General features: G+C 41.9%; 2 protein-coding genes across 2 annotated transcripts; one reads left to right on the top strand and one right to left on the bottom strand.

Moving 5' to 3' along the window:
* Window positions 1-677: 677 nt before the first annotated feature.
* LOC138372280 (uncharacterized) lies at window positions 678-2,354 on the bottom strand. The gene has a single exon (XM_069337559.1). It carries the CDS (start codon window positions 2,352-2,354, stop codon window positions 678-680), a length of 1,677 nt encoding a protein of 558 aa, XP_069193660.1.
* An 8,496-nt stretch (window positions 2,355-10,850) lies between these two features.
* LOC138372406 (uncharacterized) lies at window positions 10,851-16,088 on the top strand. The gene is made up of 2 exons (XM_069337867.1): window positions 10,851-15,421; window positions 15,912-16,088. Exon 1 carries the CDS (start codon window positions 10,989-10,991, stop codon window positions 14,349-14,351), a length of 3,363 nt encoding a protein of 1,120 aa, XP_069193968.1. The 5' UTR covers window positions 10,851-10,988; the 3' UTR covers window positions 14,352-15,421; window positions 15,912-16,088.
* The last annotated feature ends 11,861 nt before the right edge of the window (window positions 16,089-27,949 follow it).

The raw sequence follows: 27,949 nt of genomic DNA, 5'->3' as shown, positions 1-27,949 counted from the left end.
CGGTTGGTTGTGTTTGTAAGACAGGCTCATTGGACCCTGTCTCTGCATTGGCTCGGGGTCTTGAGGTGGGTAGAATGTAATTATATGTTAACTGGTTGTTGATCGTTGGTCTTGACTTTTTGATGTGTAGTGCCTCGCTGATGTCAAGTCTCCTGTTGTCCTTATACCTGTCGATTATTTCAGTGTTGCTTGTTAAGATGTCACTGGTGATGGTCTGGTTGTGCTAGGAGATTATATGCTCCTTGATAGACCCCCTGTTGCTTGTGCAACAGGGGTCAAGAGTTGCTTGTGCATCCTGGGAAGGGTCGAATCCCTTTATTGTTCCAAATGATTTTCTTCTTCGTCTTCTTCTTCATCTTCTTCTTCTTCTTCTTATTATTATTATTATTATTATTATTATTATTATTATTATTATTATTATTATTATTATTATTATTATTATTATTATTATTATTATTATTATTATTGTTATTATTATTATTATCCCTCATTTTCTATTCGTTGTATCTTCACTTCCTCACTCTTCAGCCACACACTATTTGTATCTAGCCTCCTCCTCCTCCTGTCTTCCGTGCCTGTGTGTACCCGCATCGTGCTCCAGGGTCTGGCCCCGGGTGAGAGTGCCTCAACACCCCTGGCACTACCACTCATCAGCCACAATTGTCCCCTGGCACCCTTTAACACAGCCATTTGATTATCTTATCAAATGGCAAAAGTCTTTTTTGTTTCTTTACCAATCTCCTTCCGTGAGGTAGATGTAAGACATGCGACTTGAGAGCCACAATAGTGAGATGTGCCGCTATGTAGCGTGGTATAATGCTGTTGTAGCGTGGTATAATGCTGTTGTAGCGTGGTATAATGCTGTTGTAGCGTGGTATAATGTTGTAGCGTGGTATAATGCTGTTGTAGCGTGGTATAATGTTGTTGTAGCGTGGTATAATGCTGTTGTAGCGTGGTATAATGCTGTTGTAGCGTTGTATAATGCTGTTGTAGCGTGGTATAATGCTGTTGTAGCGTGGTATAATGCTGTTGTAGCGTGGTATAATGCTGTTGTAGCGAGGTATAATGATGTTGTAGCGTGGTATAATGCTGTTGTAGCGTTGTATAATGCTGTTGTAGCGTGGTATAATGCTGTTGTAGCGTGGTATAATGCTGTTGTAGCGTGGTATAATGCTGTTGTAGCGTGGTATAATGCTGTTGTAGCGAGGTATAATGCTGTTGTAGCGTGGTATAATGCTGTTGTAGCGTTGTATAATGCTGTTGTAGCGTGGTATAATGCTGTTGTAGCGTGGTATAATGTTGTAGCGTGGTATAATGCTGTTGTAGCGTGGTATAATGCTGTTGTAGCGTGGTATAATGCTGTTGTAGCGTGGTATAATGTTGTTGTAGCGTGGTATAATGCTGTTGTAGCGTGGTATAATGCTGTTGTAGCGTTGTATAGTGCTGTTGTAGCGTGGTATAATGCTGTTGTAGCGTGGTATAATGCTGTTGTAGCGTTGTATAATGCTGTTGTAGCGTGGTATAATGCTGTTGTAGCGTGGTATAATGTTGTAGCGTGGTATAATGCTGTTGTAGCGTGGTATAATGTTGTAGCGTGGTATAATGCTGTTGTAGCGTGGTATAATGCTGTTGTAGCGTGGTATAATGTTGTTGTAGCGTGGTATAATGCTGTTGTAGCGTGGTATAATGCTGTTGTAGCGTGGTATAATGCTGTTGTAGCGTTGTATAATGCTGTTGTAGCGTGGTATAATGTTGTTGTAGCATGGTATAATGCTGTTGTAGCGTGGTATAATGCTGTTGTAGCGTGGTATAATGCTGTTGTAGCGTGGTATAATGCTGTTGTAGCGTGGTATAATGCTGTTGTAGCGTTGTATAATGCTGTTGTAGCGTGGTATAATGTTGTTGTAGCATGGTATAATGCTGTTGTAGCGTGGTATAATGTTGTTGTAGCGTGGTATAATGCTGTTGTAGCATGGTATAATGCTGTTGTAGCGTGGTATAATGCTGTTGTAGCGTGGTATAATGCTGTTGTAGCGTGGTATAATGCTGTTGTAGCGTGGTATAATGCTGTTGTAGCGTGGTATAATGCTGTTGTAGCGTGGTATAATGCTGTTGTAGCGTGGTATAATGCTGTTGTAGCGTGGTATAATGCTGTTGTAGCGTTGTATAATGCTGTTGTAGCGTTGTATAATGCTGTTGTAGCGTGGTATAATGCTGTTGTAGCGTGGTATAATGCTGTTGTAGCGTGGTATAATGCTGTTGTAGCGTGGTATAATGCTGTTGTAGCGTGGTATAATGCTGTTGTAGCGTGGTATAATGCTGTTGTAGCGTGGTATAATTCGCCATGCATACATCATTTGTAATCATTATTAAACAATCGGAAACTTCAGGCACCATCTGCAGGGTCAATACGGGTGCAGCAACGGGCTCCCTGCAACGGGTGCAGGGAGCCCGTTGTTCAGGATTGAACAACGGGCTCCCTTTGAACACCGGTCGTTAACAGTTCGCTTCTGTTAACCCAGAGTTATTGGGATACATGGTTGTTAACCAATTGGTGGGTCGTGTTCCAGGGAGAACTAGTAGGGTAAGGCTTACCATGAGCTATGGGAAGGGAAAGCTCTCAGCCAGCTAACAGGAGTCAGCAGTCGTCTGCTCCTGTACCCACCTGTGTGTAAAACTAGTAGGGTAAGGCTTACCATGAGCTATGGGAAGGGAAAGCTCTCAGCCAGCTAACAGGAGTCAGCAGTCGTCTGCTCCTATACCCACCTGTGTGTAAAACTAGTAGGGTAAGGCTTACCATGAGCTATGGGAAGGGAAAGCTCTCAGCCTGCTAACAGGAGTCAGCAGTCGTCTGCTCCTGTACCCACCTGTGTGTAAAACTAGTAGGGTAAGGCTTACCATGAGCTATGGGAAGGGAAAGCTCTCAGCCTGCTAACAGGAGTCAGCAGTCGTCTGCTCCTGTACCCACCTGTGTGTAAAACTAGTAGGGTAAGGCTTACCATGAGCTATGGGAAGGGAAAGCTCTCAGCCTGCTAACAGGAGTCAGCAGTCGTCTGCTCCTGTACCCACCTGTGTGTAAAACTAGTAGGGTAAGGCTTACCATGAGCTATGGGAAGGGAAAGCTCTCAGCCAGCTAACAGGAGTCAGCAGTCGTCTGCTCCTGTACCCACCTGTGTGTAAAACTAGTAGGGTAAGGCTTACCATGAGCTATGGCAAGGGAAAGCTCTCAGCCTGCTAACAGGAGTCAGCAGTCGTCTGCTCCTGTACCCACCTGTGTGTAAAACTAGTAGGGTAAGGCTTACCATGAGCTTTGGGAAGGGAAAGCTCTCAGCCTGCTAACAGGAGTCAGCAGTCGTCTGCTCCTGTACCCACCTGTGTGTAAAACTAGTAGGGTAAGGCTTACCATGAGCTATGGGAAGGGAAAGCTCTCAGCCAGCTAACAGGAGTCAGCAGTCGTCTGCTCCTGTACCCACCTGTGTGTAAATCTAGTCGGGTAAGGCTTACCATGAGCTATGGGAAGGGAAAGCTCTCAGCCTGCTAACAGGAGTCAGCAGTCGTCTGCTCCTGTACCCACCTGTGTGTAAAACTAGTAGGGTAAGGCTTACCATGAGCTATGGGAAGGGAAAGCTCTCAGCCTGCTAACAGGAGTCAGCAGTCGTCTGCTCCTGTACCCACCTGTGTGTAAAACTAGTAGGGTAAGGCTTACCATGAGCTAGGGGAAGGGAAAGCTCTCAGCCTGCTAACAGGAGTCAGCAGTCGTCTGCTCCTGTACCCACCTGTGTGTAAAACTAGTAGGGTAAGGCTTACCATGAGCTATGGGAAGGGAAAGCTCTCAGCCTGCTAACAGGAGTCAGCAGTCGTCTGCTCCTGTACCCACCTGTGTGTAAAACTAGTAGGGTAAGGCTTACCATGAGCTATGGGAAGGGAAAGCTCTCAGCCTGCTAACAGGAGTCAGCAGTCGTCTGCTCCTGTACCCACCTGTGTGTAAAACTAGTAGGGTAAGGCTTACCATGAGCTATGGGAAGGGAAAGCTCTCAGCCTGCTAACAGGAGTCAGCAGTCGTCTGCTCAAGGATATAGGAAAACATCTCCAAGAGGAAGAAAACCCAGCGGGTTTTCTTCCTGTTGGGGAGTGTTGTCAATGCTGCTATGGCGGTATGTTAATTCCCAGGATGAACAACTCAGCGAGTGTTCTTCCCATCTGGGGACGTTGTTCACGTGACCTTAATGGTATGTACAGTAACAGGATGAGTGACTGGCCAATAAAGTAGCCCTCCCCGCCAAACTAGTCAACACTAAAAGCCGCCTCCTGGTCACACTAAGTTTGCTAAGGAACATGCTCCCGTTGATATTAATCTTTTACATACACAAGTGTATGTGTGTATACATTCACAAATGTATGTGTGTATACATATACAAGTGTATGTGTGTATAGTGTTCTCTGTACCGCCTGAGGAAAAGAAATTCTCTGGGCACTTGACTTGACAGTTCCGACCGGGAATGGAAATAGATTGGCTGGTCTTTATAATTATGCATGAATTTCTGTTCCATCTTGGAAAAGGATTTAGCTGAAAAAAGATTATTTTTCGGAGTCTCCTAACCCATTCCCCTATACTTGTCCCCTCACATCTGTGAGGGGACATCTGTTCCCTATACAGCTGTCCACTCACCCATTCATTCGGTACATCTATCCCCCCGATTCTCTAATACACCTGTTTTCTCATATATTCCCCTTCCCCTATCCATTCCCCCTATACATCCGTCCACTCTCCCATTCGTCCTCTCACCTATTCCCCCTATACACCTGTTCCCCCATCATCTATTCCCCCCTATACACCCGTCCACTTTCCCATTCCTCATATACACCTGTCCACTCACCTATTCCCCCCTATCCTAGCCTATTCCATAATCCTCTCACTAATGCCTCATGTGGACCTGTCCCTCACCTATTCCCCATTTGTATATTCAGGAAATTAATTTGATGTTTGGTAATGAATATCGTATTATTTGGCATAGTAGCCACCAAAATTGGCGTTGGGGGTTCAACCCGGCGGTAATAGGCTCTCCCAATTACCTCTTCGTCTTCTAAGACTGGTCGGTAGCGCCCCGGACTCGGGCAGTTTGATCTTGACTTGAGTGAACCACTTGGGCTGGACGGTAGAGTGGACCGGTCTTGCTTCATGCTGGTCAGCGTTCAATCCCCGACCGTCCAGAAGTGGTTGGGCACCATTCCTTCTCTCCGTCCCATCCCTAATTATGATCCTGAGCCCTTCCTAGTGCTATACATTTGATAATTCTCTTCCCTTTCTTCTAAGTATCTTAGTGAGGATATCTTTCTTTTGTTTTTTTACTCGCGTCCATTGCAATTGCCTAACTATTCTGTGTACTCACCTAAATATACTAACCTAGAAGCGAACCGGGGGTTGAGCTTCTGCTCATCGATACCGGTTCTCAACTGTCAATAAACTGGTGTACAGGTTCCCGAGGCTAATGGATTCTATTGTATTGATGTTTGAAACTGTGTATAGGGGTTAATATGAGCAGCATCCTCACTATTGTGTGTGGCAGTGAATATGAGAAGCAACCTCACTATTGTGTGTGTGGCAGTGAATATGAGCAGCATCCTCACTATTGTGTGTGGCAGTGAATATGAGCAGCATCCTCACTATTGTGTGTGGCAGTGAATATGAGTAGCATCCTCGCTATTGTGTGGCAGTGAATATGAGCAGCATCCTCACTATTGTGTGTGGCAGTGAATATGAGCAGCAACCTCACTATTGTGTGTGTAGCAGTGAATATGAGCAGCATCCTCACTATTGTGTGTGGCAGTGAATATGAGCAGCATCCTCACTATTGTGTGTGGCAGTGAATATGAGCAGCATCCTCGCTATTGTGTGGCAGTGAATATGAGCAGCATCCTCACTATTGTGTGTGGCAGTGAATATGAGCAGCATCCTCGCTATTGTGTGGCAGTGAATATGAGCAGCATCCTCACTATTGTGTGGCAGTGAATATGAGCAGCAATCTCACTATTGTGTGTGTAGCAGTGAATATGAGCAGCATCCTCACTATTGTGTGTGGCAGTGAATATGAGCAGCATCCTCACTATTGTGTGTGGCAGTGAATATGAGCAGCATCCTCGCTATTGTGTGGCAGTGAATATGAGCAGAATCCTCACTATTGTGTGTGGCAGTGAATATGAGCAGCATCCTCACTATTGTGTGTGGCAGTGAATATGAGCAGCATCCTCGCTATTGTGTGTGGCAGTGAATATGAGCAGCATCCTCGCTATTGTGTGTGGCAGTGAAATGAGCAGCAACCTCACTATTATGTGGCAGTGAATATGAGCAGCATCTGTGGGAAATTTCTACCCACCATATCTAATAATCATCTAAGAAATGTATAATTTCTATATCATATCTAAATCATATCAAAATCATATCTAAATTGTATCAAAATCATATAATGAATCTTTAAAGATTCATTATAGCTTGATCCTAGATGACAATGGCACCATGAACACGTACTCAACAGGGGCCCTTTTGATGCCTACGTGACTTTGTACATGATCTTTCAAGGATCCAGAAGCTTCTAGAAGGACTTCTTAATTAAAAAACTATTGGAACATTGATTCAACATCCGGTAGGATTAAAAATCGAATCCTTAATAAGATTCAGTGGTACTTTCAAATACTACTTATAATCTTTAAATCTTATATCTAATTATATTATAATCACATCTTATCTTAATCATAAGTCTAGACTGTAAAAAATAATCAATCAATATTCATTGAAGGCTACCGTGCTCAGAGAGCATGGCAGGGCGATGGGGGGGAGAGAAGCGCCCACCAACAAGCCCAGGGGCACTCCGCGTTTGTTTACAAATGAGTGAACAAGTGACTGATCCTTAGCGAACATTACCAGCTCAAGGACACCTTATCTAACATTTTTATCGCCAGTGAATACTCTCTAGAACTGGGGGAGTACCTGGACAATATCTACAAGGAAAATCATAGAACATTCATAAAATAAGAGTGTATAGTGGAGATCACGGTGACACGGTTTCCTCTATCTTCATTCTTTATCTTTATCATATCATTCTTCTGCAACGCAGTTAAAGAAAAATCACGTAGCAACGCTACCAGATCATCATACAGCAACGCTGTAGCAAAATATCGTGCCTAAACTCAACAAGAGAGAGTTAATCAATCTGGCAAACTTGTCAGACAGGCACCCCGACTGGCAGAGAAGTATATTGAAGGTTATTTGGTGTATGATTGGCCAATTGTATGCTTGTGTAGCTTTAATATCCTATAAATCTGTCTGTTGGTTAAAAAGCGAGGCTAAGCCTCACAAATCGGTACGTTTATTAAAATTATAGTGTAGCTGTGAATCTTATCCAAGCACTGAACCTCATGAGTGTCCATTCTGTCAGAAAAGAATTCAGCCTCAATAAGTAAAAACCTCATAAGTGTCCATATTGTTGGAAAAGATTCAGTCAAGCTAACTGTATAAAGTGAATATGTCTGCATATATAATTGAATATATAAATTAAGTTATCAATTGCTTGCTTAGTTATTTTTAAGTTATCATATAAGTTCATTTAATTGAATATAATTTCTAGTACTTGACAGTATTTAGACTACATTTAAGGTCATTTATTATACTTTTACAATTTAATTTGTTGTTTATAGTATAAGAATCTATTGGCTGTTAAGTTATGGTACTAGGTTAGACTATGTATGTTTAAATCCCTGATTTAAACAGAGCCAGTGTTCAGTCAGATAACTGAATTTATCAAATCTTATCCTTGTATAAAATACAAGCTGATGTGAGATCCCTGTCTACAGGTGGATTGGAACTTCTATCAACATAGTCATTCACCCCACCTGTCCCTTACAGCCCACAGTTTGTCATTAGGAAAAGAGGATCTAGGATTTACAACCCTAGCTAGAGATTTTAATTGAATTAATTTGCAGACAGTAATTTTTTAATTTAGTTCAGTACAAGTCCCTGGTAGACTCCTCTTATATCAATCCCAGCAGGTTTTTCCCACATTAATTGGTCCTTCGAACCGGATAATAATGGTCCTTTGTACCTAGATATTTATGATCATTCATTTACTGAATATTTCAATGGCAAATACATAAGAAACTTCTTGATTTTGCATTGGAATAATTCTTACATATTCTGGCCTAACCTAGCTATCAGCCAATATTTATCATAGCTATATATCTAAGTAAACAAATTGTTTGCAGTGGCTTAAGCCACCATATCCATTAACTAGTAAGCATTCATAACAAACTGATACTGTTTTGTGTTAAGAAACCACAGTACTTAAGTATATCAGTGTCACAGACACAACTGCATCTTAATCATAAATACCAATTACCTACCTCATTGTGGTAACATTACATGTATATTTAAGTGTATTATCTAGCATTATCTCTAATCTACTGATTTTCAGAGCTGCTCATTACATAATATTCTTTAAAAAAGTGTTATCATCACTGTAAGAGCATTCATTACAATCTAACCATAATCAACTGTACAAACCCTATATTACAGGTAAAACCAGTAGACATTCTACTGTATTTTATCTAACAATTATTATGGTAACAGATTTTGTAATAACTTTGCAAAAATAGTGCCATTTACTATTTTTAAAAAATTATTACAAGATTTACCAACTTGGTGCATTCGTGCATTCGGGTCACAAATCAAATTATTACAGTACTTTTGATAATTGAACACCTGCTACAACCAGATTCCAGGGAGGAAATGAAGGACGATCTTTGGAATCATTACCTAAGTAGACAGGAAAGCTCATTTATCAAAATACATTAACATCATACATATTTATCAGAAAAAAGAGAAAAATCTCGGAATCTCCAAATCTCGGAATCTCCAAAACTCGGAAAAGGTCAAAATGGCTGACAGTGTTCCACCAGCAGCTGAAACAGGAAATAGGAGGACACTTAATGGTCTGCAAAATCACCTAACTCAACTGATTGACAAATGTCAAAAGTTGGCTAGGCAACCATCTCCTGATTTAATAATTCTGAATACCAGAGTAAAAGCAGCTGTGGATAAGTATGAACAAATCAAACGCCATGCAGAGATTTATCTAACAGAAATGGCTAATGCAGATTTAACCCGAAGGGAACTTCAGGAAATTGTCGCTGAAATGACAATGTATGAAGATAAAATCCAAGATCAACTTGATCCTTTAATCAAACAAATATCTCAAGCAGGAACCCAATCCAAAGTGAGCTCATCCACTCAACAGAGCAATGCAACTATCACACATATAGCCGCAGAGCTCCCAAAGGTACAATTACCATATTTTGAGGGCAAGGATGAAGACGATTGGGATACCTTCTGGAGACACTTTGATTCTATAATAAACTCCAAGCCCTCTCTCAAAAAGGCGACAAAGTTTCAATATTTGCAAGGCCAGTTACGGGGAGAGGCAAGGCAGGTCATTGCTAATTTGTCATTAACAGATGATGATTACGACCATGCCTTACAGTTGTTACAAGATAACTACAGTGATAAGGAGACTGCAATTGCACGTCTCTCATACAAATTATTGGATTTACCCTCTCCAAATAAAAGTTATGAGTCACTACAATCATTTCGATTGTCTATAGAATCAATCATCAAAGCCCTCAGTACAAAAGTACCTGTAGGTGATGCAGAGTGGCTTATAAAGTTAATCATTCAAAGGAAACTTCCAAATGAGGTCATAGACAGCCTATGCACTCATTATAACACCAACATCTTATCACAAAGCCAAATCATTGATGGACTTCGAGCTTACGTACAAAGATTACGAAGCCGAGGAAAACTTAGAACTCAAGAAAAAATCCCCAAAGGTGAATCCACGGACAAAAGCAAAAATGTCCAGAATGGCAGTCAAAAATCAAGGCAACAAAACTCCTCTTCTGCAAAGTGGAAACAGAGTAATGTTGGCTCCTATGCTATATCCCCCACAGTTAACAGAACTGTAGGAAACCAAGCTCCTAAGACAGATAAGACAAAAGGAGCTACAAGTGCCCCAAAATGTTTATTCTGTCAAGAAACACATACCATTTATCAATGCACAGTTTATGTAGGCCGTGCCAGTCGAATCGATCGACTGAAATCTCTGAACAGGTGCATCCGTTGTCTACGGAAGCACGATACTAGTGAGTGTATCACTCAATTGCAGAACTGCCAATATTGTCATAAAAGTGTACATCACACAGCACTCTGTGGTGATATTAACACTCAATCCAGATCACAGACTTCCAATAATCAACATGCATCTCAGGCAAAGCCCAAAGATGATAATACCACAACAGCCGTGCAATTCTGTACAGTAATGAGCAATGTCAACGACTTGGATACAGAAATTGTTACAACAGCCATATTGCCTACTGCACAGCTAGAACTATGCAATCAAGGAATTTGTATTGCAACTAGAGGCTTTTTTGATCAAGGGTCACAGAAAACCTTTATCAGTAAAAAGATGGCAGAAGATTTACAACTTAAATCTTCAAAGCAAGTATCTACATCTATATCAGGGTTTTTTACTAATTCTGGTCGTAGAACCTTTCCAGTAGTAAAACTCAATGTCTGTCTAGGTACATCCCAAAGGACAGTAGAAGCCATAGTAGTTGATAAAATTCCTACTGAAATGGAAGTGACTGGTCTGACAGCCACAATTAAATTCCTAAAAGAAAAAGGAATCCAATTAGCAGATCCTCTACTTGATTCTGACTACATAGGGGATATCGGAATCCTGATTGGAGCTGACTACTATCATCGATTCATTCTGGGATCAGAAGAATCTATGGGTATGAATATACTCAAATCAGCAGGAGGCATATTGATGACAGGACCTATACTAGATCTTGAACCTTCAACTCCTGAAAAATCACATCATACAGAAACTGTAATAGTGGCATGACTAGGCAAAGAACAGTCACCACTTAAAATCCCCCACATGATTGATGATGGATTGAAATCTGTACATCAATTGTGGGAACTTGATGCCATAGGAATAATTCCTGAACAACCAAGTCCTGATGATGTCTGTGCATATAATCAATACTTAGAAACTGTACAGTACTATGATGGACAGTACTGGGTAAGGCTACCATGGAAAATCAATCATAAAACCTTACCTACCAATTATCACATGGCTTATAGTCAATTTAAATCGCAACTAGCAAAGCTAAGAAAAAGGCCTGAGCATTTAAAACTCTATCATGAGATTATTGCTCAACAATTGAAGAATAAATTCATCGAAGTCGTGAAACATGACAATAAGCAAACAGGCCATTTTTTACCACACATGGCTGTAATGAGAGAATCAAAAACGACTCCTTTACGGATAGTTTTTAATTGTAGCTCTAAATCTGGACCCCAAGGAACCAGTCTAAATGATTGTTTGCAAACAGGTCCAAGTCTAACTCAGAAATTGTATGACATACTGTTGAAGTTTAGACTTAACAAATATGCGTATTCAGCAGATATAAGTAAGGCCTTTCTAAGAGTTGGCTTACAGGAAGAAGATAGAGACTTCACTAAGTTTCTATGGGTAGAGAACCCAGAAGATGTCAATAGTCCTGTAGTGACTTTCAGATTCTCTTCAGTTCTTTTCGGCGCGACAAGCAGTCCATTTCTGTTGCAAGCAACTCTAGATACTCATCTGAAGAAATCATCAAGTCCCTGTAAGACTGAAATCAGTCAAAATCTATATGTAGATAATTTTCAAGGGACAGTTAACAGTACTACTGAACTGTTACAATTATATCAAGAGGCCAACAAGGAGCTACAAGGTGCCAACATGCCACTACAATCTTGGGCCTCTAATAATGCAACATTGAATAATCAAATAGCAAGAGATTACCCTGAATATCACGTACCAGAATCACAAAAGGTGTTAGGTATGGATTGGGATTTAATCTCGGACACAATATCGATCAAATCTGTGCCAGTAAATTACAACATCACTACAAAAAGGGATTTGCTTTCACAAGTTAGCAAAGTATTCGACCCACTTGGTCTACTAAATCCTTTGACTATCAAGTGGCGTTTATTAGTGCAAGAAGCATGGAAAGCTAAGGTTGGTTGGGATGATCCACTACCAATCCAGTTACAAAAAGCTTGGATGGAAGTGGCTCAAGAACAAACTTTAGTTGAAAAGATAATCTTTCCGAGACACATAGTCGAGGAAAATGAGGAAGTATCACTACATGTATTCGCAGACTCGTCAGCCAAAGCTTTTGGAGCTTGTGCTTACTTAGTGACTTCTAATCAATCATATCTTATCACCTCTAAGGCCAGAGTCGCTCCATTAAAAAGGAGGACTTTGCCTCAGATGGAACTAACAGCACTGCTAACTGGAACACGCTTAGCAGTGCATATCAAACAAGTCTTGTCTACCATGAACATCAAAGATGTCATTATATGGTCTGACAATGAAGCTGTCTTACAATGGGTACGAAACGACAACTGTCCAACTCCATATGTAAAAAATCGCGTCTCGGAAATTAAAGAAATTTCCGCAGGCTTTCAATTGTTGCATGTACCAACAAAGGATAATCCAGCTGATCTCTTAACAAGAGGTATGACATTTAAACAGTTTGCAAAGGCAGATATTTGGTTTCATGGGCCTCGATGGTTAGTGAATGGTAGTTGGCCTGAACAAAAGCCACACGTCATTACGACACAAACCATAACTACCACCAGGCAGCAAGCTCAAATATCAGTCTTGGATTGTACTCGTTACTCCTCGCTCATCAAATTAATCAATGTAACACAGAACGTGTTTCAATATCTCAGGAAAAAAGGTATAAAATACACTTTTCCAGATGCACTTATCTATTGGGTAAGACAAGCCCAGAGAGAAACTTATGGGAATAACTATGAAAATCTTCCGCATAAGTTAAAACACAATCTCGGTCTGTGGATAGACCAAGAAAATCACAACATTCTGCGTTGTGGAGGGAGACTTAAACACGCAGATATCAATCTAGATACCGTGCATCCATGGCTTTTACCAAAAAATCATTGGATCACAAGGTTGATTGTGTTGCATACACATCAACAAATCATCAAACATGGAGGAGTGTTAGACACACTCACACAAATCAGACAGCAGTACTGGATTCCTCAGGGAAGACAGTCAGTCAAATCAATCTTGAAGAATTGCATGATATGCCGAAGGTACGATGCAAGAACTTGCTCTTATCCAGGGCCACCACCCCTGCCAAAGGAACGAGTGGTCCATCTACAACCTTTCGAAACGACAGGAGTAGATTATACAGGAGCAATATATCTAACAGGGACTGCAGATAAGCAACCTATCAAGGCATACATCTGTCTGTTCACCTGTGCTACCACCAGGGCAGTACATCTAGAGGTAACACCCGATATGACTGCTCAATCATTTATTCAAGCTTTCCGCAGATTCGCAGCACGCCGATCATGCCCTAAGCTGATGATTTCAGATAATGGAGCAAACTTGGTAGCTGGAGAAGCATGTCTACGGGAAATCTGTTCCCATCCTGCAGTTACTTCCACACTGGAACAGCGTCATTGCAGATGGAAATTTATCCCTCCGAGAGCCCCATGGCACGGAGGATTTTATGAACGGTTAATAGGAACTGTAAAAAGATCCTTGAGAAAATCTCTACACCGTCAGAAAATCAATCTTCAAGAACTCCAGACAGTAATCACGGAAATAGAATCAAGGGTGAATAACCGGCCGTTGACTTACTTGTCTGAGGATCCTACTCAACATGAGCCATTAAGTCCTGCCCACCTAATGTATGGAAGACTTCTGACTCCAGTACCATCTCTAGTGGATGATGAGATCAGAGATCCCTCATATGTGGGTGAGAGCGAGTTGGTTCAGGGGTATAAGCATCTGTCCAGCATAATCCAAAAATGGAATGATGTTTGGACAAAAGAATATCTTACATCTCTACGAGAACATCACTATGGGGCCAATGTCCCACATAATATAGCTAATCTCCAACCTGGCGATATTGTCTTGGTAGACAGTGATGGCCCTAGGGCTGACTGGCCATTAGGTAAAGTTGTCTCAGTCCATCCAGATAGTCAGGGGATTTTGAGAATAGTCAAAATCCTGTCTAAAGGAACAACTTCCCTGAAGACATTGGACAAACTCATCCACATGGAATCAGTGAGCCAGCTGCAGTTAGATCCTGAGAGACCTCAAGACACTCTAACTCCACAAGACCCACAGACTCCTAACAGACACAATCGTCCACAACGGACAGCAGCAGAAAAGTGCAAGCAAAATTTGCACTTGTATTATCAATCCAATGGAGAGTAAATAAATACATATGGTTACTATTGTCCTAAGTATTGGACTCTGTGCCAGTTCTCTCCCTCTGGAAGATGTGGGAAATTTCTACCCACCATATCTAATAATCATCTAAGAAATGTATAATTTCTATATCATATCTAAATCATATCAAAATCATATCTAAATTGTATCAAAATCATATAATGAATCTTTAAAGATTCATTATAGCTTGATCCTAGATGACAATGGCACCATGAACACGTACTCAACAGGGGCCCTTTTGATGCCTACGTGACTTTGTACATGATCTTTCAAGGATCCAGAAGCTTCTAGAAGGACTTCTTAATTAAAAAACTATTGGAACATTGATTCAACATCCGGTAGGATTAAAAATCGAATCCTTAATAAGATTCAGTGGTACTTTCAAATACTACTTATAATCTTTAAATCTTATATCTAATTATATTATAATCACATCTTATCTTAATCATAAGTCTAGACTGTAAAAAATAATCAATCAATATTCATTGAAGGCTACCGTGCTCAGAGAGCATGGCAGGGCGATGGGGGGGAGAGAAGCGCCCACCAACAAGCCCAGGGGCACTCCGCGTTTGTTTACAAATGAGTGAACAAGTGACTGATCCTTAGCGAACATTACCAGCTCAAGGACACCTTATCTAACATTTTTATCGCCAGTGAATACTCTCTAGAACTGGGGGAGTACCTGGACAATATCTACAAGGAAAATCATAGAACATTCATAAAATAAGAGTGTATAGTGGAGATCACGGTGACACGGTTTCCTCTATCTTCATTCTTTATCTTTATCATATCATTCTTCTGCAACGCAGTTAAAGAAAAATCACGTAGCAACGCTACCAGATCATCATACAGCAACGCTGTAGCAAAATATCGTGCCTAAACTCAACAAGAGAGAGTTAATCAATCTGGCAAACTTGTCAGACAGGCACCCCGACTGGCAGAGAAGTATATTGAAGGTTATTTGGTGTATGATTGGCCAATTGTATGCTTGTGTAGCTTTAATATCCTATAAATCTGTCTGTTGGTTAAAAAGCGAGGCTAAGCCTCACAAATCGGTACGTTTATTAAAATTATAGTGTAGCTGTGAATCTTATCCAAGCACTGAACCTCATGAGTGTCCATTCTGTCAGAAAAGAATTCAGCCTCAATAAGTAAAAACCTCATAAGTGTCCATATTGTTGGAAAAGATTCAGTCAAGCTAACTGTATAAAGTGAATATGTCTGCATATATAATTGAATATATAAATTAAGTTATCAATTGCTTGCTTAGTTATTTTTAAGTTATCATATAAGTTCATTTAATTGAATATAATTTCTAGTACTTGACAGTATTTAGACTACATTTAAGGTCATTTATTATACTTTTACAATTTAATTTGTTGTTTATAGTATAAGAATCTATTGGCTGTTAAGTTATGGTACTAGGTTAGACTATGTATGTTTAAATCCCTGATTTAAACAGAGCCAGTGTTCAGTCAGATAACTGAATTTATCAAATCTTATCCTTGTATAAAATACAAGCTGATGTGAGATCCCTGTCTACAGGTGGATTGGAACTTCTATCAACATAGTCATTCACCCCACCTGTCCCTTACAGCCCACAGTTTGTCATTAGGAAAAGAGGATCTAGGATTTACAACCCTAGCTAGAGATTTTAATTGAATTAATTTGCAGACAGTAATTTTTTAATTTAGTTCAGTACAAGTCCCTGGTAGACTCCTCTTATATCAATCCCAGCAGGTTTTTCCCACAGCATCCTCACTATTGTGTGTGGCAGTGAATATGAGTATCATCCTCACTATTGTGTGTGGCAGTGAATATGAGCAGCATCCTCACTATTGTGTGTGGCAGTGAATATGAGCAGCATCCTCACTATTGTGTGTGGCAGTGAATATGAGCAGCATCCTCACTATTGTGTGTGGCAGTGAATATGAGCAGCATCCTCACTATTGTGTGTGGCAGTGAATATGAGCAGCAACCTCACTATTGTGAGTGGCAGTGAATATGAGCAGCAACCTCACTATTGTGTGTGGCCGTGAATATGAGCACCAGTCTCACTGTCCTGTGTGACTGAATATGAACCCCCATTGTCACTGTGACATTGAGTATGAGCAGCATTCTCACTATCCTGTTTGACAGTAAATAAAACAAACATTATAACACTTGACTGAATTATTCCGGTTTGACAAAATTGTGTGTCAGTGATGCCAATTGTGCCACGAGACTTCAGCTCCAGAATTATGTGAAGTGAGCTGTGATGATTGGATAAATGAGTTAAAACTAATGATATTAGAAGATAAGGGTACAATAGGCTATACAACAGCCCGCAAGATACGGATGGAGTAGCGTGGATAGACTCGTTTCAGGTAAGGGACAGGCGAACGTGGAGAGGGAAGGGAGGGAATTATCAGGGAGAAAGCGCCAGGCCATTACGACTATATAGCACTGGGAAGGGGTCAGGATAAGGATTTAGGATGGGACGGGGGGGAAGGAATGGTACCCAACCACTTGGACGGTCGGGGATTGAACGCCGACCTGCATGAAGCGAGACCGTCGCTCTACCGTCCAGCCCAAGTGGTTGACGTGAACGTGGAGAGAACACAGGTGGTGGCACAGATTATCCTGAGAAATATTTGAATTAGTGACTATTGTTACGTGGACCGCCTAAATACGCTCTTCTGGTCATACTCCAGCATGTAAACAGCCAAGAAAGCAACAAGTTGTGTTTAATGTTTAAAGTGAGGCGAAATGCCAAAAATTTGAATTATTTAAGTTTGTAAGAACGTTTGGGAACATGTGAGAGTAATCATTGCAGCAAATATGGCGACTTAGCTCGGTGGAGGCGACAAATTCCCGCCAAATACACCAGAAGCGGCGACATGGTGTCTCCTGGTTTACGACAATCTGATTGGTTGAGTGCAGTGATGGGCCCAGTTTGACCAATCAGAGAGCGCCCCTGGCGTGACGTAGTGTGACGTCATCGCCGGAGCTGCTTGGCGGGAAACCCGCCTCCTGTCACTAGCCACCTGGGGAAGAACGCGGCGGGTCGCGTCGCACGTCGCTCCCACACACACGTGAGGCGTAACCCGCCAGAAAACACATTACTTAGAGCAGTACTCTGCGGCTTAGAGAAGCTACTGGTCAACTTCTAGAGGACGGTTGAGAGAGATGAACCGTGAGAGGTCAGCAGACATCCGTGACGTGGGTACTCGTGTGTGACTATAGAGGCGGTGCTGGGGGATTGAGAGAGGGTCCGCGGGCTGGGCCAGGTTAGAACTGCTAGGAGCGTGAGGTCCTAGCACTCTAGTCCTAGTGTTAGGAGAGTGAGGTCCTAGCACTCTAGTCCTAGTGCTAGGAGCGTGAGGTCTTAGCACTCCTAGTCCTAGTGCTAGGAGCGTGAGGTCTTAGCACTCTAGTCCTAGTGCTAGGAGCGTGAGGTCCTAGCACTCCTAGTCCTAGTGCTAGGAGCGTGAGGTCCTAGCACTCCTAGTCCTAGTGCTAGGAGCGTGAGGTCCTAGCAATCTAGTCCTAGTGCTAGGAGCGTGAGGTCTTAGCACTCCTAGTCCTAGCGCTAGGAGCGTGAGGTCTTAGCACTCCTAGTCCTAGGAGCGTGAGGTCCTAGCACTCCTAGTCCTAGTGCTAGGAGCGTGAGGTCCTAGCACTCTAGTCGTAGTGCTAGGAGCGTGAGGTCCTAGCACTCCTAGTCCTAGGAGCGTGAGGTCTACCGTGGTTTTACTAAAGAGGAGAGGAAACTCTGCCGGAAACACACAAGAGGTCGGTAGAAAGACCATCTACCAACTGCAACAGGCTGCTAGGACTGCAGCTTCTATTCTTCAGTAGTAAGGTAAAATGAATTTCCTCCCCTCCCCACTTCCCGTGTTTGATAGGGAGTGAAAATGATTAATTTCTGTGTTCGCGGAGTGATTTATTGTGGTGCGAGAGAGCCTATATTAAAGACAGCATCAAATAAGTATAAATTCGTGCTGCACCATATTTATATCCAGGTAAATCACGCGTGAGTAATGAAAAGACGAAAACGATTATTATATAAATGAATTGTTAGTAATATTTCTTTGCTGGAAAAGTTTGCTATAAATCAAAGCCTAATGATTAATGTGAGTATCGTAGTGTTGCCATATTGTTATTGATTTACACCGCGGGAGTGTTGCCACATATGACAGTTACTATACTCTCAGCCTTAAGCAAGTGTACTTTTATTTCCCGTAAATTGTTTAAGCTTTTACATTGGGGTTCACTTCACTCCTTCCTTCAGCCTCTATATTGTCTACTCAATAGACACAATAGGTCTGGTTTGCACCACTGAGCATCAGAGAGCGCCAGGCTGGGCCAGAATGGCCACTGTACACACACAAATCACACTAACGTGATGCATCAAATGAACAAATCCACAAGGGCCGTGACGAAGATTCGAACCTGCGTCCGGGAGCATCCCAGACACTGCCTTAATTGACTGAGCTACGACAGGGTTAAAAATCCTCGATTTTCGAGGATTCAGGTTTGAAGCCTCGTCACGGCCCTTGTGGATTTGACCGCTGTAGTGAGAGAAATGATCTGGCCTGAAGGAAACATTAGCCAGATTGGCCTCATAGGATTGCCAATCACATTTTGCCAATCACAATCATAGGATTGCCCGCCACATTTAGTGGCGGGCAAGTCGATCGCCAGGAACCCGGGTTTGTGTCCGCCGGTACATCATTTGGAGACCCGGGAACTGCCGGTTTCCTCACTTCGGGGTTGCACGGCTGGGTGTGGGATTCTGCCCATGAGGAACAGGTGGACAGAGGCACTAGTGAGGGGGGAGTAAAAGATGATTAATAAAGATGTCAGCCAAGAGGTGGTATGGGCATGAATAGCCCGCAAGAGAGTAGGACCCGGTGCCACTATATAGTGCTTCCAGCTTGGTGCATTCTTTTGATATGGGATCGAACCCGTATCTCTGGAATCCTCGAGCACACACACACACACACACTACCGACTGAACCATTATGTGTACGCCTGGGGAGTCCAGGAACGCGGGTTCGATCCCATTGCAAGGCTTCAGCAATTTTCTCCTAGTTGCATCAACTTCTTGAGATTTCATTGTGTAAGGTAATTGTGTCATCTTCTAACATGTGTTGTTCCTTTTTCCAACGTCTCGCTTAATTGTTGACCCTTTCTCTTCCTGGTCCATTTTTTATTGTCCTTATTTTTACATTTGTCTCCAGTTCAGTACAATGGCGAGTATGTAGCCTAGTGCTACGACGAGTATATAACCAAACCTTAACCTAACTAGATCTTAACCTAACTAGACCTTAACCTAACCAGACTTTTACCTAACCAGACTTTTACCTAACCAGACTATTACCTAACTAGACCTTAACCTAACCAAACCAGACTTTAACCTAACCAGACTTTAACCAAACCAGACATTAAACTAACTAGAACGTAACCAAACCTAACCAGATCTTAATCTGACCAGACCTTAACCAATCTAGACATTAACCTAACCAGACCTTAACATAACCAAATTTTAACCTAACCAGACCTTTACCTAACATGACATTAAGTTCCAAATATGCCAAAAATATGCAATAAATGAAAACTTGTTCGATTTAATTCAAACTTTTTTGACGAGTTGTATATGAAAAGGGTTTCATCTGGTCCAAGTCTCAGCGTTGTAGCATAAATAGGAAGGGAGAAATTTTGTTTGAATTATGTGTCAATTTTACAAAATGGTAAAAAATTAACATCAAACACAAATGTCAACTAAAATCAAGTCTATGACTCTCAGCTATCACAATAGCATATATTAAAAAAATAATAATTAGTTTTATAAATTTATTTTTATAATTTTTTATCGGATGATTTGCATGAACCTTATACACCTGACTGCACGAAAGCCTATCTGTAAGGGTGCCAATTTTGAAGGAAACTGGTTGATGTCAACCTCAGCCACAGATGGCAGCACCTTAGACTAATTTTTAATGATTTATTTTTCAAGTAACATAAACGAGTTGCTACTCTTTCTTTCATTTTTATTCAATTTACATGAAACTTACACCTTATATGTAAAGTTTTTGTCTAAAGTCTCATGCCAGCGTTTTTTCCTAAGTTCATTTATTGATTTTATAATAGCAATAAACTTGATATATTTGTATATATATGTGTACATACAAAAGAATGGGGGTGGTAGGAGATGATAATATTGATATTCAGTGAGAGACCACAAGGTCTCCTCTGAATACTTTTTATTTTCTTCTCCGAGGCTATGGGTCCCCACATTGGCACCATATTTGTATATATATATATATATATATATATATATATATATTTTTTTTTTTTTGGGGGGGGACTTTGACTATTTGTATTAGGAAAACTAAACATGTTTTGGAAAATCCTCGACATCAGATCCTTTATTATATGCTAATGTGTCAGAAAAGTGTCATAGAATGATTGTCTGAAACGTGTGGTTGTAGCAACTCACTGAAAATGTGAAATATTCGTTGAAAAACAAAAAAAAATCTCCCTCTCTATTTAGGCTGCAGTACTGAAACTTGGAACACTTGCAGCCCTTTTCATATGCAACTAGTCACAAAAGATTTGGTGTCATTGAACAAAGTTTAAAAAACTAACTAATGCCCCTTAACCGTATCAGACTTTAACCTAACTAGACTTTAACCTAACCAGACTTTAACCTAAATAGACCTTAACCTGACCTTATCCTAACTAGACCTTAACCTAACAAGACCTTTACCTAACCAGACATTAACCAAACCAGACTTTAACCTAACTAGACCTTAACCTAACCAGATCTTAACCTAACTAGACCTTAACCTGACCTTAACCTAACCAGACCTTAACCTAACCAGACCTTAACCTAACAAGACCTTAACCTAACTAGATCTTAACCTAACCAGACCTTAACCTAACCAGACCTTAACCTAACCAGACTTTAACCTAACCAGACCTTAACCTAACAAGACCTTAACCTAACCAGACCTTAACCTAACCAGACCTTAACCTAACCAGACCTTAACCTAACCAGACCTTAACCTAACCAGACCCAAACCTAACCAGACCTTAACCTAACCAGACCTTAACCAAACCTAATCAAGGATAGGAAGTAGATAATATCATCAAATTCGTAATGGTTCTGCATGATTATATCGAGGGAACATCCTGCCTGAGGCTGGCCGATCCTCATTAGTCTGATAAACCGTTCACATTGCGGTGCTTTAAAGTTGATGACAGCAGCGGAATTTTGAAGCTGTGCTTACCTGAACCTGAGTAAGGCCCAGCCCAGGCCTCAGCTAGCTGAGTGGACAACGCTTCGGATTCGTAGTCCTGAGGTTCCGGGTTTGATCTCCGGCGGAGGAGGAAACAAATGGGCAAGGTTTCTTTCACCCTGATTTGCCTGTTCACCTAGAAGTAGATAGGTACCTGGGAGTTAGACAGCTGTTACGGGCTGCTTCCTGGGGGTGTGTAACAAAAATGAGGCCTGGTCGAGGACCGGGCCGCGGGGACGCTAAGCCCCGAAATCGTCTCAAGATACCCTCAAGATAACCTCAAGATAACCTACCAGAGCTTACCTATCAATAACTCCGGGAAAATGCTGTTTGGATGTTACTTTTCTGCCGGAAACGCTTTGCATACCTGCGATTTTTTGTATATTTAATTGTGTAATTAATATAAATATTTATATAATAGAGTTTATTATAAATTATAGTTGTGAATGGAGGTGGAAGGTGCGGGCAGTAGCGTCCATAATTGTACTAGGTGTGGGAACAGGACAACCCGTCCTCCTAATAACACGTCGCATTTTGACGTATACTCTACAAGCCATAAATCGTCGTACTAGAAAACGGCAGCGGCTGGCGAAATTGACATACTGTCCTTCTAAACTGTTTTGGGTCCCCAGCTGGTAGGTTAGGATAAAGGCACTTTAGTACGACAGTTTTTTGACGTTGGGGACACGCTCTCCAACCCGTCATCTTAAACATAAGGTCGCTTTTCTCCCGTATGCGCACTATGGCCAAAAATGGACGTAATTTAAAATGAAATCGGCTCATGAGAGTGATGTACTGTCCCGTTTTCTGTTGTGAGTCCCCCGGCTTACTCAGTTAGGTTAGGAGAGGAAACTTTCAATTAACGGTTTTCATGGCGTTTTGAAACTTTAGAAGAACTTCCCGCCCTCCTAACCCACCAGAGGACCCTTAACTTACTGTTTTAGACAATTTATTTATTGAAATTTTCAATTTTTCCTTTTCAAATTACGTGCATTTTCGGCCATACGGACAAACGGGCAAATTCAGACGTAATTTGTAAGAGGACAGACTGCCAGGGTGGTGTGTTGGGGTTCCAACCCTACAGCAGGAGGATATAAGGCAATATCCGGGTGTGGGGGAGGTTGTCCTCTATTGGTAGTGGAGGCCCCGCCCTCCCCCACCCCCTCCCCCTCACCCTCGGAGCGAGAGGTAACGACGATAGTTCACTGATTAAGGCTTTTCTGGTTGGACTTTTTCGTGTCATCAAGGTCTTTGCGTCGAGAGTTGTGGCCTGCACGATGCTGCTGACTTCACCGAAGGAGGAGGAGGAGGAAGGAAGAAAGAGGAAGAAAGAGGAGGAGGAGGAAGGAAGAAAGAGGAGGAGGAGGAAGGAAGAGGAGGAGGAGGAGGAGGAGGAAGGATGGAAAACAAAACCATTGAGGGAATAGAGAATGGGGGAGGCAGAAAGGCTAAGAGGATGAGAAGGGAAATGAATGAGGAGAAACAATTAGAGAGAGAGCAATAAGCAGAGGGCGCAGCGGGGAGTGGACGAGTCTGAGCTGTCTGGATATCTTCTCTTCACCTAGTTGTGCTTGCGGGGGTTGAGCTCTGGCTCATTCGACCCGCCTCTCAACTGTCAATCAATCAAATCCTCCCCCCCCAGGAAGCAGCCCGTAACAGCTGTCTAACTCCCAGGTACCTATTTACTGCTAGGTAACAGGGGCATCAGGGTGAAAGAAACTCTGCCCATTTATTTCCGCCATCGCCGGGATCGCGGCCCATAGGATTACGAGTCCCAAGCGCTGTCCACTCAGCCACCAGGCCCCTTGTATGAAGAGCGTGCTACCAGATTGCTTGGGTTAGGGCTCACTTTTTATAGGGTTGGGTTGGGTTGATGTCTTACAGGGTTGAGTTGGGGTTTAGGTTACATCAGGTGAGCCTAATAGAGTTCGGTTCCATTTTCCGAGTGTTACCGGACACATACACTATTAGGTTAGTTAGATTAGGTTAGGGTAGGTTGGTTAGGTTAGGTTAGGTTAGGTTAGGTTAGGTTAGGTTAGGTTAGGGTAGGTTAGGGTAGGTTGGTTAGGTTAGGTTAGGTTAGGTTAGGTTAGGTTAGTTAGGTTAGGTTAGGTTAGGTTAGGTTAGGTTAGGTTAGTTAGGTTAGGTCAGGTTAGGTTAGGTTAGGTTAGGTTAGGTTAGGTTAGGTTAGTTAGGTTAGGTTAGGTTAGGTTAGGTTAGGTTAGGTTAGGTTAGTTAGGTTAGGCTCAAGTTAGGCTGTAACTTGAGCATGTATGTACTCACTGTGGTGCACCACCAAGTGGTTCGCTATGATACAGTCCATGGCATGCGCAATGACAACACAGGTTCGCTATCATACGATGTATCATACATCGCTATGATAAAATAGTATTAATTAAGTCTGGCAGGAGTGCATTTAACCGAATTTTGTTGTATATTAGCTATGTTAAAATCTGTATGGGTTAACTACAAAAATAATATGTATTTTAAGTGTATTTAACGAGTAAAATGAGGATTAGTTTAGATTTGGTAAAACAAAAAGTAAAATCATTGTTAATGAGTTGCTTATCTACCTGATGGGCAGGTAGATATCTTAGGCTGTACCTGGAGGCAGGTGGAACTAGAACACTTGAGCCACAGCAAGGCGCCTCAATCATCACACCAACCAACTTATAACAACTGACGAAAGACCTTTCAGGTTATCTTGAGATGATTTCGGTGCTTAGCGTCCCCGCGGCCCGGTCCTCGACCAAGCCTCCTTTTTGTTACACACCCACAGGAAGTAGCCCATAGCAGCTGTCTAACTCCCAGGTACCTATTTACTGCTCGATGAACAGGTGCATCATGGTGAATGAAACTTCCCATTTGTTTTTGACTTCGCCGGGGATAGAACCTGGAACTTTAAGACTACGAATGCCGAGCGCTGTCCACTCAGCCGTCAGGCCCTGATTAAATATTTACACCATATTCACACAGGTGTTGTATGAAGACAAAGTGAAAAAGGCAACGACACGAGGTGAAAGTTGTATACCAGTGTGACTATATAGCAGGTGGAAGGGGTATGAGGACGGAGTGAGCCAACGGTGCCCAATATTTGGACCAGCGGGGATCGAACACCAGCCTGCAAGAAGGGAGGCCTTGTGTTGAGCATATACACATATTCCCATTACATACGAAATAACCATCGACAACTTAGAGGAATCAAAACCTTAAAGTTTTAAAGATGGAGGAATTCACTCCCAAATCGTAAAGGAGGTGACCAGTGAGCTGTCTAGCAGTAAAGCTGCCGTTCAGACAGTCCCCAGAGGAAGGACAAGTCTGCAACCATGGAACATCTTCACGTGTCATCCTTACAAGTAAGTCGGAAGTTATTCCCAAGAAAACTACACAAAAATGAGTTCTTCCTAACGAAGTTGTTTACATTTCTGGGAAGCATTAACTACCCATCCCGTCCTCTCAACTAATGCGTCTCATTTTGTACGTTATGGTCGCCAACGGACAAATTACGATGTACTATAAAAAGTTGCGGCTCACAAATACCCACGTTTTCTATGCATCGGTAGGTTTGGTTTGGTGGGTTGGTTGGGTTCGTACGTTTCTGGTTTGGTTAGTACTTTGTATTTTGTACGTTGCGACAAAACAACAGAACGGGCTGAACTAGCAACAGTGACAAAGGTGAATGTGGTGCCCATTAGCTTGGGGTACCACCACACAGCTGTGTGCCAGGCCTTGGTAACCTGGGATGGGTATAAGTGAAGCGCCTTCCTCCCTCACCACTCACACTCATCACTCACCACTCACACTCATCACTCACACTCACCACTCACACTCACACTCACCACTCACACTCACCACTCACACTCACCACTCACACTCACACTCACCACTCACACTCACCACTCACACTCATCACTCACACTCACCACTCACACTCACACTCACCACTCACACTCACCACTCACACTCACACTCACCACTCACCACTCACACTCACTCACCACTCACCGCTCGCACTCACCACTCTTCAGTTACAGTCTTAAGACTGAGTGCTCCTGCCAGTGTCATGGGGACAGTACCCCTGGTATCAGCGCTTCGGCTCTTTCCCAGTCGAGGTTTGAAGATGGTCTAATCTGATGTACTTATGAGATGCGGGGAGTTTCTTATTCCAAAGGTTAAATTTGTAAAATTCGTCACAAAGCTCCCATCATACTGGGATTAAGCATTCAGAGTTTCAAGACTTAAAGTGAGAGTGGTGAGGGGGGGGGGAGGGCGAGGCACTTAAGACCCATTACAGGTTCCCAAGGCCTGGCACTCAGGTGCCAACACTCATTTACACCACATGTAGTGTACGTGGACTTCTCTAAGCTGTTAATTAGGAACAGACACAAAAAACGGAACAAGAAATCCAATTACATGGATTAAACAGTAAAATATTAAAACGGATAAAAACAGCGGTTTTAAAACAAGAAATTTTATAAATAGAAAATTTTATAAATAGAACAGAATGTTGAGTGGAGTATCGCAGGGCTCCATTTAGGGCTAACCCGTGTCATATGCATCAACGACAGTGATGAGAATATTACAAATCGTATCATCAATTTTTTAGATGACAGAGATCTATGGTAAGGTGGGCTGTGAAAACCCATATTAAGGCCTTGAAGACCATCTACACGAACTACACAAATGGTTAGAAAACCGGCAAGGGGTCTTCAATATGGAAGAGTGCAACGAGACCTTGCATGTAGGGCATATCAGTGCACTTAACTAATCAACAACACGACCTTGCTGCAGATTGAAATAAAACAAAAGCATAGAATTAAAATCTATTCAACAAGTATTAGCTGCAGTACATAAATAAAGCCAGCCTAACCTGAGGAAAAATCAAAGAAGTCTTTGGCAGTAAGAGAGAGAGAAATCAGGGCAGAACTAAGACAACTAAGGAACCGTTGAGGACCGCAGCTCCACGACACTACACGCTACACCTGATATAACTCATCTCGACCACACCTTTAAAGGAGTAAACAAATTGTAAGATATTCACTCACACCACTAACTTGGCAACACTAATATAACTCTCACAGCGGGCAGCTGCTTTAAGCCACAAAGCACGACACTATACGAGAGATTCTTTTTAAATCCCCATAGTAATGATCCCAGGGACCGGTTCCAGCCCAGGACGTAAATACCTGGACTCAACTTCACTAAAATATATAACTGGAAAAATTCCTCAGGAGGGAAGGGAGGGAGGGATTTATCAGGTTAAAGTGCCAAGCCATTATGACTATATAACACTGGGAAGGGTTCAGGATAAGGATTTGGGATGGGATGGGGGGGAAGTAATGGTGCTCAACCACTTGGACGGTCGGGGATTGAACGCCGACCTGCATGCACGCCGACTGTCGCTCTAGCGTCCAGTCCAAGTAGTTGGAATAATACGGGAAACCTTTGACAAGCCACAGGCTTCCTGTCCCCATCTAGGCCGCTAGAGAGATGGCCCCTCAGGTAAAAAATGGTAAATGTCTTGGATAGGCAGCTTGGAGTAAGTAGTTACAGCTTGAGCTCTTGTTAAATTGTCATCATTGTTAGTTTGTTAATTAATTAGTTCCTCTTGTCTTTACAGGTGAGTGTCTGCGTCTAGGGGTGAGCACCTCAGGTGAGTATGTTCACCTTGATGAGCTGTAGCTCCTGGTTCACGGTTCTCAACCTAGTGCCGGCTGGTGTGCATGTGTCTGAACCTGCAAGTAATATATATATATATATATATATATATATATATATATATATATATATATATATATATATATATATATATATATATATATATATATATATATATATATATATATATATATATATATATATATGTATTTGAATCCGTGTATAGAGTTTACATCAGTGTATTATTCATTCAACTTCTTTATGACTCTGACAGAATCAATTCTATTATCCCTGGGAACTTCATTCCTTCTTGTGTGTCCAATGTTTCTTGGTTTCTGCTGTGTCAGAGAACCTGTCATGGCCTACCTTGTCAATTTCCCCTGAGTATGTTGTATTTAGTAATCATGTCTCACCTGTGTGTATTCGCTCATCTGACCATCGCATTAAACATTCAGACTCTTGTGTACATTGAATTGAAATATAAATAAGTTTACTGAGGTATAAATACACACAAAGGGATGAGGTTGCTCAAGCTGTTCTCACCCCCGTTCAATACAAAGTGTTTATATACACACACACACACACACATATATCACAATCAACATATTACCGACCATTGTAATCGATAAACTTACACAA

This window comes from Procambarus clarkii, chromosome 38 (assembly GCF_040958095.1).
Source record: "Procambarus clarkii isolate CNS0578487 chromosome 38, FALCON_Pclarkii_2.0, whole genome shotgun sequence".
NCBI lineage: Eukaryota > Metazoa > Arthropoda > Malacostraca > Decapoda > Cambaridae > Procambarus > Procambarus clarkii.
This window is presented reverse-complemented; position numbering and strand designations above follow the sequence as displayed.

Coding starts and splice junctions, on each gene's coding strand:
- LOC138372280 (XM_069337559.1), bottom strand. CDS start 2,354: ATGTATGCATGGCGAATTATACCACGCTACAACAGCATTATACCACGC.
- LOC138372406 (XM_069337867.1), top strand. CDS start 10,989: ATGATTGATGATGGATTGAAATCTGTACATCAATTGTGGGAACTTGAT.